Source organism: Heptranchias perlo, chromosome 3 (assembly GCF_035084215.1).
Source record: "Heptranchias perlo isolate sHepPer1 chromosome 3, sHepPer1.hap1, whole genome shotgun sequence".
Classification (NCBI taxonomy): Eukaryota; Metazoa; Chordata; class Chondrichthyes; order Hexanchiformes; family Hexanchidae; genus Heptranchias; species Heptranchias perlo.
Genome location: NC_090327.1, coordinates 37,873,818 through 37,886,993, shown reverse-complemented (window position 1 = coordinate 37,886,993; position 13,176 = coordinate 37,873,818). Strand labels below are relative to the sequence as shown.

Here is a 13,176-nt window from a genome sequence, read left to right as displayed (position 1 = left end):
GGGCTGAGCGGTGTGAGGGTGTGGAGAGGCTGAGCGGTGTGAGGGTGCGGAGGGGCTGAGCGGTGTGAGGGTGCGGAGGGGCTGAGCGGTGTGAGGGTGTGGAGGGGCTGAGCGGTGTGAGGGTGCGGAGGGGCTGAGCGGTGTGAGGGTGTGGAGGGGCTGAGCGGTGTGAGGGTGCGGAGGGGCTGAGCGGTGTGAGGGTGCGGAGGGGCTGAGCGGTGTGAGGGTGTGGAGGGGCTGAGCAGTAGGAGGGTGTGGAGAGGCTGAGCGGTGTGAGGGTGTGGAGGGGCTGAGCGGTGTGAGGGTGCGGAGAGGCTGAGCGGTGTGAGGGTGTGGAGGGGCTGAGCGGTGTGAGGGTGTGGAGGGGCTGAGCGGTGTGAGGGTGCGGAGAGGCTGAGCGGTGTGAGGGTGCGGAGAGGCGGAGAGGCGGAGGGCGCGGAGAGGCTGAGCAGTAGGAGGGTGTGGAGGGGCTGAGCAGTGTGAGGGTGTGGAGGGGCTGAACGGTGCGGAGGGCGCGGAGAGGTTGAGCGGTGTGAGGGTGTGGAGGGGCTGAGCGGTGTGAGGGAAGTAGGAGAAGTTAAACAGTGTACAGGATGGAGAGGTGGAACAGCACTTGGGTGAGCAGCAGATGGGTATCAAGAGACTAATCAGCTATTTAATCAGCACTGTTCAGACATCAGATCAACAGTACAATTCAGGGAGTGCGACTGTTTTGAGCAGTTGGTTATGTTGAACATTCTAATAGGATTACACTGTATGTAAAGGATTCGTAATGAGCCAGCGATGCCTAATGAGCCACAATCTATGTGTAGGGTATCATGGGTTACGGACAGCGGATGACAACAGTTTGCTTCACCGGACCATGGAAAGCTTCCGGAAAGAGGTGGAACGACGGGACAGTTACAGTGGGGTCATATTGTTGCACAGTCTGAGTGGTGGCACAGGGTCTGGTGAGTAAAGCAAATAGGTCAAAGGTTAATCAAACAGCTGGCAGGCAGCAATGTATACAACAGGCCTCTGTTAGTGTGAATTATGCGTCATATTGTGAAAGGTTCAGTTGGTATAACTCTTGCCTCTGAATCAGAAGGTTCTGGGTTTAAGCCGCACTCCAGGACTTGAGCACATAATCCAGGCTAACACTTCAGTGCAGTACCGACGGAGCGCTGCATTGTCAGAGGTGCCGTCTTTCAGGTAAGATGTTAAACCGAGGTCCTTGTCTGCCTGTTCAGGTGAATGTAAAAGATCCCATGGAATTTTTTCGATGAAGAGCAGGGGACTTACCCAATCTCCTGGCCAACACCACCAAAAACACATTAACTGGTCATTGACTCATTTGTTTGCTATGCACAAATTGGCTGCTGCTTTTGCCTGCAAATCAACAGTGACTACACTTCAAAAGTAATTCATTGGCGTAAAACTCTTTAGGAAGTGCTTTCTTTCTTTATAGATGAGAATTTTACTGCCTCAAGCTATTAAACAGGCAGTCTCGCCATCAGTCTCCGGATTTCAGGTCTTTCAACATTCGTACATATGATAACATTGAATAGGAGAACACCAATAGGTCCATCTAGCCTGTTCCATACATGATATACATCACGTCAAGAGACTCTCTACCCCCTAGGTACCATGTGGTTTCTTGGGATAGGTGAAAAACAAGATGAAAAACCCAAAGCCAATTAGGGAAAAGCCATGGCCAATTCCTCTCCAATTCATCTAGACGATCAAAACTAGTCCAGGAGATCACATTGACTTAATAGTATAAGTATTATATTATTTAATACTTATCTCTTGTAGTTATACAATGAATCGGCATTCACCGCACAAGCCAGCAACTTGTTCCACAGATCTACTACTCTCTCGGAAAAGAAGAACCACCCAACATCGAACCTATTCCTTCCTTTGCATAATTTATACACATGATCCCTGGTCTTCCCCAACCTATCTAATTGAAATAATTTGTCAGTGTGCATACAATCTAGTCTCTTCATTATTTTATTGACCTCAATCAAATCGCCCAAGTCTATGCTTGAAAGAGCTATCCAATTAGTCCCACTCCCCTGCTCTTTCCCCATAGTCCTGCAAATTTTTCCTTTTCAAGTATTTACCAATTCCCTTTCGAAGGTTACTATTGAATCTACTTCCACCATCCTTTCAAGCAGGGCATTCCAGATCACTGGCTGGAAATGCTCAGCCAGTCTGTGCGGGAACAGAAGTCAGTCAGTTGATGTTTCAGGTTTAAGTCTCTTCCTCAGTCCTGTGTATCTCCAGTTTATTTTTCTTTGTTTTTAAAAGGGCAAAACTCAATCACTGTACTGGTGGTGAAATTCAAATGGCCATCCAATGTTACCCTTCAACAAGAATCATACAGCACAGAAGGAGGCCATTCGGCCCATCGTGTCTGTGCCGGCTCTTTGAAAGAGCAATCCAATTAGTCCACTCCTCTGCACTTCTCCATAGCCCTGCAATTTTTTCCTTTTCACGTATATATCCAATACTCTCTTGAAAGATACCACTGAATCTGCTTCCACCACCTTTTCAGGCAGTGCGTTCCAGATCATAATAACTCGCTGCGTAAAAACATTTCTCCTCATCACCCCGCTCCCCACCCCCCCGGGTTCTTTTGCTAAATATCCTAAATCTGTGTCCTCTGGTTATTGACCCTCCTGCCACTTGATTGGCACCCCATCCACCACCCTAAACATTCACTCCCTTCACCACCGGCGCACCGTGGCTGCAGTGTGTACCATCCACAGGATGCACTGCAGCAACTCGCCAAGGCTTCTTTGACAGCACCTCCCAAACCCGCGACCTCTGCCACCTAGAAGGACAAGGGCAGCAGGCACATGGGAACAACACCACCTGCACGTTCCCCTCCAAGTCACACACCATCCTGACTTGGAAATATATCGCCGTTCCTTCATCGTCGCTGGGTCAAAATCCTGGAACTCCCTTCCTAACAGCACTGTGGGAGAACCTTCACCACACGGACTGCAGCGGTTCAAGAAGGCGGCTCACCACCACCTTCTCAAGGGCAATTAGGGATGGGCAATAAATGCTGGCCTCGCCAGCGACGCCCACATCCCATGAACGAATAAAAAAAAATAAAGGTTTAGCATAATTTCCTAGCTTTTGTAATCTATGCCTCTATTTATAAAGCCCAGGATCCCGTATGCTTTTTTAACAGCCTTCTCAACTTGTCCTGCCACCTTCAAAAATTTGTGTATGTGCACCCCCAGGTCTCTCTTTAAAATTGTACCTTTTAGTTTATATTGCCTCTCCTTATCCTTCCTACCAAAATGCATCACTTCACTCCTCTGCATTAAATGTCCAACCGGCTCTCACCGTCTAGTGAAGAACAACTGGTTGAGCAAGACACCGGAGGGTGTTGTTCCCGTTGGAGCCGTAGAGCAGCATCGCAGCGTGAGACAGCACCTTTAGGGGGGTGAAGCGAGGCGATTGTCACCCACCTGAGCTAGTGACACAATAACATTTTACACCAGAATTTAAAAAACGGATCTCAGGGAAACACAGAGTGAAAAATTACTATTGCTGCAACAAGTTTCATAGAGCACACAAAGCTGTTATGGTTAGTTAAGGAGCAAAGTCTTTGGACAGCCTGGTTTAATATGTCTGGCATAAAGTACTTGAGGTCGAAAGTGACCTCTCTCCTGCTGCTTTTACACAAGATAATAAAACTAGCAGGAATCCAGGCGCGAGACGCAGTCTGTTATCTGTTGTTACTGTTCCTGGGAGGTCCTGGAACAGAACTGCAGCCAGGCAGCGTTTGTGGGTCTTTGCAGTTTACCTCCCTCCTATTCTTCCTCCTCCTCAAGGGCACTGACTCCACGCTGAGGTACAGTTCCATGGGCGTCGACAGCTCTCTGAGACCTTGCTCAGAGTGGCGATTCTCTAGTGGGAACCCGTGCACTGATGCTGGAAATCAGGCAGTGTGATATCCCTCTACTTTAGTCCAGGTGAAATGAAATTCAAACTCCCATAATCGCTGCAATTTCAAGCCGAGTCAGCAGGCTATTCACCCATGGGTACCATCACAATTGACCCTGATCCTGTCTATGCACGCGCCCTTTCCTTTTTTTAAACTTTCCTAGCTGAAGGGCACGAAGGCTGATTTTATATCATCACCTTCGCCTCCCCTCCGCCTTCCTCGGCACAGCTACCCTTACCGAGATCAGGTAACTCCGGGATCAATCAAATCGCCCGAGTCTACACTTGAAAGAGCTATCCAATTAGTCCCACTCCCCTGCTCTTTCCCTATAGTCCAGCAAATTTTTCCTTTTCAAGTATTTATCCAATTCCCTTTTGAAAGTTACTATTGAATCTACTTCCACCTTCTTGTCCTTTCAAGCAGGGCATTCCAGATCACTAGCTGGAAATGCTCAGCCGTTCTGTGCAGAAACAGAAGTCAGTCAGTTGATGTTCCAGGTCTAAGGCTCATCTGTGTGGCCCAGTTGCACACTGGCTGGTATATTTATCAACCAAGCCACAGGGGAAGCTGAAAACAGTGATTTTATTTTGCGGGGTTAATTTCCTCCATATTGCCCCCTCTCTGTCCACTTTGAATCAGATCAGACCAGATCTATGGTCACTCTCTATACTTTCTCCCTCATCTCTTTCTCTCTGTCCTCCAATCCCCTGTGAAGTGCTTGGGAACATTCAATACTTGAAGGGAGCTGTGAGTTGCTGCTGTTGAAGTATGTTGGATGCAGAAATGTATCACTCTGTACGGGCTCTGTTAGATCTCGGACATTTGGCAGATCTATTGCATTGCAACTAGCTGCTCAGAAATCCCAACACATGTAAAAACAGAAACAGTTGCAAATTAGATCTTTCTACCCCCTCCTCACCCCCTTTAATTTGGCTGTGATTAATATTAGTGAGTAACATGCCAATCAACAGTTGGAATGAGAAAAAGGCCCATCAGGCCTGCTCTCCCCAACAGACCCAATACACCCTATTATGGACTCTCTCCACCCATTTAATCGCCTTCCAAAGACCCTGTACAATCTACCCTATGATGAACTCTACCCACCTATTTAACCTCCTCCCACTGGTCCTATACATTTTACTCTGTCATGGACACTACCCACCCATTGAATCTTGTGAGGGAAAATTCTAATTGCATACTTCCTGAACCCCAAACGTATTCAAGGAAAACCCCAGAATATTCATCCATCCTCAAATTTCCACAGTAGCAACTATGTCCCATGGAGTATCTGATCATCTCAATCAATGACTAAATTCTTTAACCCTGTTCCGAACCAGATATTTATTCAGTGCTGTCCCTTTTGAGGTAGTTAATCATCTGAGTCTTCATTCCTTTCACTGGGCATTTATGGAGAAGAAAATGTTTCTTCTGATCCCCTGTCTCATTAATTTTAAACCTGTGTTCTTTGCTCAAAGTCCAATCAAATAGTCTGTTTATGTCTATGTGACATATCTTTCAGCATTGAAAAAACCTGGATTATGTCTCCCACCCCTCGATCATTTTAAGAGTTGTCCTCTGGCCCTTCCTGCTGTGTTTGGTTAATAACAGCAACAGGTGGTAACCTGCCAACTGAGTCATTGGGACGTGGCAGATCCGTTCTTTTCCCTGTTGTCAGCAGTCGATATCCTCCTCCTGTAAACACACTGGAGTCGATTTTCACAGCCTTCGCCTGGCATTAATGGGGCAGCAATGGCCTCAAAATAGAGTCAGCAGCATAACACCGGCGATGTAGCCGGATCCATTTTGAAAGGTGAACAAAGCGCCTGCCTGTTTTAGGCGGTAAGATATGAAAATCAGGGTCCTACGACGTAAATAGGACTCCGATTGCCATTTTAGGTTGGAATTGGTCGGAGCCAGCATTGTGGGAGGTGGTGACTGGTCAATGGAGAGAACTGTCTTTGTTGGGCCTTGTGGCCTTCCCAAGCTATGATCTGAGAATCTTCTTTTTTCTCTAGGATTGGGAGCACATTTGTGTGAATCAATCCGAGAGGAGTTTCCCGTGGGCCACATTCTCTCTGTGACGGTCGCTCCGCATCAAGCGGGGGAAAGCCCGCTGCAGCACTACAACTCCCTGCTCTGCCTTTCCTGGCTCCAGAGGTAACACCATACCCCGGCTGTTTTATGTTTTAAATAACATTTCTTTTGTATGTGTGAATTTTTGTGCTCATCAAGGTGAATGGAACACTTTCCATTTCAGGCAGCCAGGGGACAGCATTGAGCACTCCCAGATCAGTGCAGCACTGACGAGATGCAATGTTGAACTTCCCTTACACAGCCAGATAAATCACGGGTTAGAGGTTAAAGTGAGGCTTCCTCTACTCTGTTACAAAAATATCTCAGATCCAACCTCAGAAAGAAGTGCATTTGCTCCATTATACCTACCAATTTGGCTCAGTTGGTCGCACTCTTCCCATTGACTCAGATGGTTGTGTGTTCAAGCCCCACTATGCACTTGAACACATAAACTAGACTGACACTCCATTGTATGACTGAGGGAGTGGTGTTGTCTTTTGGAAGACACATTAAACTGAGACCCCGTCTACCCTCTCAGGTAGATGTAAAAGATTCTATTTCACATTTTGCAGATGAGTAAGGGAGTTCTCTTGGGTGAACACGATCTTCTGACTCAGAGGCTAGAGTGCTACAGACTGAACCAAGTTTGACACCTAAATCAGTACATATACTACACAAGGAACATGGTTGAGGTCAACAGGCAGAGGCTGATTGACACTTGAATCGGAACAGCCTCCTTTCAACTTGAGGACCCGAGGTTGAAATCTAACTTGGGCTGTTCCGTTTAGCATCATTTTGTTTTGTATTTGATATCTTTGCAGGTTTGCCGATGGAGTACTCCTGTTTCACAATGACGACGTGTTGCGTAGGACCCAGGCCTTATGTGGAAGGAAGGTCGGCCACATCCCAACTCCACAGTTGCAAATTTCTTTGTCCGCCATGAACTCGCACGTCGCTTCCTGCCTGGCGGGACTAATGTACCCGGTGAGCAGCCTCCGAACACAAAGGTAGGATATACTGTAAGTGGAAAAGGTAGTGCCAAAAACAATCAGGGTGATGAGGGGCATGGAGAGAGGGGGAGAGAAACTGCTCCTCTGTCACAATAATGCCTCTGAACCTTAACCCCAGAGCTTCCCAGACTATTTTTGTTGCACCCACCCTTTCAGAGATTCATGTCCCTCCTTTTCTAAGAAGCAACACACTGCTGGTCGAGAGTCAGTAAAAAAGTCTCCCCAGTAATAAAATCAATCATACAGCACAGAAGGAGACCATTCGGTCCATTTTGCCTGTGCTGGCTCTTTGAAAGAGTTATCTAGTTAGTCCCACTCTCCTGTTCTTTCCCCATAGTCTTGCAAATTTTTCCTTTTCAAGTATTTATCCAATTCCCTTTTTAAAGTCCAAGTAGGAAGGATCATTTTTTCTATTTTTCTTTTTTGCCCGGTTGCACTTCTGTCCCCAGGGTCAACATCCTCATCTTTATGCTTCAAAACATGCTCCGTTCAAAGACCAAACGTCACATTCACATCAGTTACACAGCGCGTGGGAGCTAGGGGCTATTGACATGGCGAGAGCACATTGGTCAATGATGCTTTGGTCCTATGCCATAGAAACCCATGTGTATTCATGTCCCCCTGATAACCTTGCCCCCCCCCTCCCCCCACCCCCTTAGTTTGGGAATCTCTGTACTAAACGGTAATGAGTAATCAGACTTTTAGTCCTGAACTCAGAATTGGATCACTGACATATTTAATCTGGTAGTCATGCCAATGGTTGGGTTTTTCAAATGCGGGAGCGTTCCTGGTTTTAATCCCCTCAGCGTCATGAGTAATCTTCTTGAGAATGGAATTCACTGTAAGTTGGCTCTAGTGTACCCAACTATTAAATGGGCATCCCCCTGAAAAGTCCTGTATGAAAAAGATTGACACAATTACACAAGTCTGGCTCTGGGCCTAGGAGAGGCATGGTACATTCCCTGTGGTTCGTCTTTGATTAAGGACTCTCCACCGGAAACCTTGAATTTTGCCTTCCAATTTATACCTTCACAGTCAGCATAACATTAAAATACTTCAGGGAAGATTTAGAAGAAGATCAGAAGGATTCCCCAAAGATCTGTAGCGTAGACTCCCAGATGAAGATGTGTTGTCTAACACCTTTTAAAAATGGAGTTGTAGACTTCCTAATGCCATACTTGTTAAACGACTGAACCTAGAATTGAGGACAGTATCAGGCTCGGCCCCCATCTTCCCACCCTACACGGTTAAAACAGCCTGCCGACACTCACTGCCCAAGCTCACACAATGATGTTTGGCCATTTGGACAAGTTGGCAAAGGCATCTGTTGGATTACAGAACAGCGAAAGCCACTGTCTTCAGGAGAGGAAGAGGAAATAGAGGACTTTGGCAAGACAAACCTTCCAGAGTGGCATGAACCTAGTCAAGCACGAGGATTACATAAAGTTACATAGAATTTACAGCAAGGAAACAGGTCATTTGGCCCACCCAGTTTATCCTCCACAAGAGCCGTAGTCCTAATCCATGTGACTGCTCTATTCCCATATCCCTTTATCCCCCTTTTCCTTCAACCACTTATCTAACCTATCCTTAAATGTTGACATGGTCTCTGCTTCAATCACTAACTCACATTAAAAAAACGTTTCTCCTGCTCTGCCCTAAATCTCTTACACTTAATGTTATATCTATGTTCCCTTGTTCTAGACCCCTCAATCCCTATATGTTTCTATCTACTCTGTCCCAGCCCTTCATAATCACCCTGTAATCTCCTGTTCTAATGAAAACAGCCCCAAAAGAACAAACACAGTGAATGATAATCAAATGTAGTTTGGATAGTCGAGGCTATAGCTTTCTCTAACCCTACTGTTTCTCTCCCCTATCGCTACCAAAAGAGTTGACTCCTGCTGGGACACCATTAGGGTGTACCGGCACTGGCAGCCTCTGATACCTCACCCAAGTAGCCACTGTTCATACGTGAGGCCAAAGAGTGAGTGTTGGCTAACCATCTGAATGAGGGCATCCAAATCCTGTCATCTTCCTTACACTTTCTCGGCAGGAGTTGCTAGATGGGTTTTGGTGAACATAAGAACATAAGAAATAGGAGCAGGAGTAGGCCATACAGCCCTTCGAGCCTGCTCCGCCATTCAATAAGATCATGGCTGACCTTCGACCTCAACTCCACTTTCCCGCCTGATCCCTATATCCCTTGATTCGCTTAGAGTCCAAAAATCTATCTATCTCAGTCCTGAATATATTCAATGACTGAGCATCCACAGCCCTCTGGGGGAGAGAATTCCAAAGGCTCACAACCCTCTGAGTGAAGAAATTCCTCCTCATCTCAGTCTTAAAAGGCAAGACAGCCGAGACTATGCCCCCTAGTTCTAGACTCTCCAGCCAGGGGAAATAACATCTCAGCATCTACCATGTCAAGCCCCCTCAGAATATTTATATGTTTCAATGAGATCACCTCTCATTGTTCTAAACTCCAGAGAGTATAGACCCATCATCTCCTCATAGGACAACCCTCTCATCCCAGGAATCAAAGAAGGCCCTTCAACCCATTTGATTTCATCCTTTCACAATACCAGTTGGACATCAGTTATTGATGATAACCATCAGCAAGAGGCTGATTTTTGCATTTCTCATCTCAGCATAGGGGCGTTCTGAGTTGGCCTCAGTAACCTTGATCGAGAGACAGGGAAAGAAAAATTGGCTGAAGGGCCTCTTCACTGAAACCGCCTGGTGACCCCTGCTGGAAAGCGTGTGTATAGACTCTGGATGAGGATAGCACTGGACTCGGCTGTCTTGCCCACCACGGAAAAATAGCCTGCCAATGTTCACTGTTTGGGGTTACATTTGTAGAAGTGCCACAGCATGGTGCGGCCACCAGTTTGTACCACAGACTGATTGTTCTGTGTGTTTTTTTTTTAAGTGGTGTCAGCATTGGTCTGGAGCCCTGGAAGCTATTGAGATCTGTCTGTCCAGTGCCAGCTACCAAATTCCTATACACAAGCCAGATGAACAAGAGGTAGGAGAGAGACTTGACCACAGTGGGTCTAATTGTGAAAGTGGTTGATTGGGTGGGAGGAAACCCCAATGAAAGTTTGAACTGGGATGTGGAAAGTTTAGAATAGACGTCAGGCTAGGAAGTGGTATGAATTACTTACTGGGTGTCAGCATCCAGCACTCCCATGGCAAGTCTAGCATGGGTTAGATACAGAATAAAGCTCCCTCTACACTGTCTCACCAAACACTCCCAGGTCAGGTACAGCATGGGTTAGATACAGAGTAAAGCTCCCTTTACACTGTCCCACCCAACACTCCCAGGTCAGGTACAGAGTGGGTTAGATACAGAGTAAAACTCCCAAGGGCATCTCACACAAGATTCTTGAGCCACTTCCTAGAGAATAATAGCTGAGGTGTTTTTTATCTTGAGAGTACCTTCGCCTAGTTGGGCTGCAACCAAGGCTAAAGAGCCCCACCTACCCTTTACGATGTGTGTGGGGGGCAGACCTGCATCCATTGGACACTTGTTCAGCCGCTGGATGACAATCCATTATTCAAAGCCGGTGCTCCGGTCTCCGCTTGCTGGGCTTTCTGGAGTGGGCCCCAAACCCAACCCTGGTTTCAGAGGCGGAAATACTACCACTGAACCAGTGGTCACTCCGTTGAGTCTCTGGTCATTCCCTGATAAGGCTACAACATTGTAACCCTGCATGTCTGACTTGCACTCACTGGGAGTGTGGAATTACCCCTGCCAAGTGGTGCATATCCTTAATGGCCAGGATATTAAACGAATGGTGCATGTCCCATTTTTTTTCCCCATTAGCCAGTTGTCTGACAAGTGTGGAAACCCTTCACTGAGTTCAGGACTCTCCAAACCAAGCAGTCCCCAAGGTGGCCTTGTTTCAGTGGTAGCACTCTTGCTTCTGAGTCAGAAGGTTACGGGTTCAAGCCCCACTCCAGAAACTTAAGCACATAATCTAGGCTGACATTTCAGTGCAGTACTGAGGGAGTGCTGCACTGTCGGAGGTGCCATCTTTCGAATGAGGCGTTAAACCGAGGCCTCATCTGCCCTCTCAAACCCAAAGAGACCTTGTCAAAGATGGGATAGATTGGATGTTGAATAGGATCAATGAACTAAATGGGCTTTCCTTCTCCTTTCTAATATTTAGCCCCCTTGGGACTTGGCTCGATGACAGTCCGGATTAAACGTGGTTTGTTGCTCCGATCTAATGCAGTCTCTTTGTTGTTCCTAGGGGAACTGCATCCTGGGGTAGTATGCTGTCCTCCATTGTTCACACTCTTCCACGTCACTCATCCACCGGAAACATTGTATCCTTTTCAGTTAAGTAAGATCAGTTGAGATGAAGAAAACCTTTTGGCCAATTTGCTCTCATCCTTCTAGACCAACCCAACTTCAAGGACCACCTCAACTGACAGGACCTCCATTTTAACATCTTTTGTTGCATTTTCCTGGATCCATCAGGAGTGAATTTTTACCTGTTCCCAATTTTCTCCCTGCCTCTCCTGAAGGAAGTGATTTAAAAAAAAATTTGTTCTCTGGACACAGCAAGGCTGCATTTATTCCCAATCACTAGTTGCCCTGAGAATGTGGCGATGGACCTTTTCCTTTCAACTCTGCAGTCTTTATGGTGATGGATGTTGGGTAGGGGATTTTTTTTAATTCGTTCATGGGATGTGGGTGTCGCTGGCAAGGCCAGCATTTATTACCCGTCCCTAATTGCCCTCGAGAAGGTGGTGGTGAGCCGCCGCCTTGAACTGCAGCAGTCCATGTGGTGAAGGTGCTCCCACAGTGCTGTTAGGTAGGGAGTTCCAGGATTTTGACCCAACGATGATGAAGGAACAGCAATATATTTCCAAGTCAGGATGGTGTGTGACTTGGAGAGAAATGTGCAGGTGGGGTGTTGTGTTGTTCCCATGCGCCTGCTGCCCTTGTCCTTCTAGGTGGTAGAGATCACAGGTTTGGGAGGTGCTGTTGAAGAAGCCTTGGCGAGTTACTGTTGTGCATCCTATGGATGGTACACACTGCAGCCACGGTGCACCGGTGGTGAAGGGAATGAACGTTTAGGGAGGTGAATGGGGTGCCAATTAAGCGGGCTGCTTTGTCCTGGGATGGTGTTGAGCTTCTTGAGTGTTGTTGGAGCTGCACTCATCCAGGCAAGTGGAGAGTATTCCATCACACTCCTGACTTGTGCCTTGGGGAGTCAGAGGTGAGTCACTCGCCGCAGAATACCCAGAATACCCAGCCTCTGACCTGCTCTTGTAGCCGTATTATTTATGTGGCTGGTCCAGTTAAGTTTCTGGTCAATGGTGACCCCCAGGATGTTGATGGTGGCGGAACACAAACTGAGCATCGGTGAGCAGGTTATTGGTGAGTAAGTGCCGCTTGATAGCACTGTCGACGACACCTTCCATCACTTTGCTGATGATTGAGAGTAGACTGATGGGGCGGTAATTGGCCGGATTGGATTTGTCCTGCTCTTTGTGGACAGGACATACCTGAGCAATTTTCCACATTGTCGGGTAGATGCCAGTGTTGTAGCTGTACTGGAACAGTTTGGCTAGAGGAACGGCTAGTTCTGGAGCATAAGTCTTCAGCACTACAGCCGGGATGTTGTCGGGGCCCATAGCCTTTGTTGTGTCCAGTGCACTCAGCCGTTTCTTGATATCACGTGGAGTGAATCAAATTAGCTGAAGATTGGTTTCCGTGATGGTGGGGATATTGGGAGGAGGCCGAGATGGATCATCCACTTGGCACTTCTGGCTGAAGATGGTTGCAAACGCTTCAGCCTTGTCTTTTGCACTCACGTGCTGGACTCCGCCATCATTGAAGATGCGGATGTTCACAGAGCCTCCTCCTCCCGTTAGTTCTTTAATTGTCCACCACCATTCAAGACTGCAGAGCTTTGATCTGATCCGTTGGTTGTGGAATCACTATATATAGCATGTTGCTTCCGCTGTTTAGCATGCATGTAGTCCTGTGTTGTAGCTTCACTAGGTTGGCACCTCATTTTTAAGTACGCCTGGTGCTGCTACTGGCATGCTCTTCTACACTCCTCATCGAACCAGGGTTGATCCCCTGGCTTGTTGGTAATGGTAGAGTGAGTAATATGCCGGGCCATG

General features: G+C 47.2%; 1 protein-coding gene across 2 annotated transcripts in view; it reads left to right on the top strand.

The window, feature by feature from the left end:
* The window catches only part of LOC137312294 (tubulin delta chain-like), a 55,022-nt gene that overhangs the window by 37,300 nt on the left and 4,546 nt on the right, over positions 1-13,176 (top strand). The window contains exons 5-9 of one of the 2 annotated variants that reach the window (XM_067978895.1): positions 813-950; positions 5,962-6,103; positions 6,841-7,026; positions 9,962-10,057; positions 11,289-11,364. In XM_067978895.1, coding sequence (XP_067834996.1) covers positions 813-950; positions 5,962-6,103; positions 6,841-7,026; positions 9,962-10,057; positions 11,289-11,364 — 638 coding nt within the window. The remainder of the gene's footprint in view (positions 1-812; positions 951-5,961; positions 6,104-6,840; positions 7,027-9,961; positions 10,058-11,288; positions 11,365-13,176) is intronic. The other variant, XM_067978899.1, reaches the window with a different exon arrangement.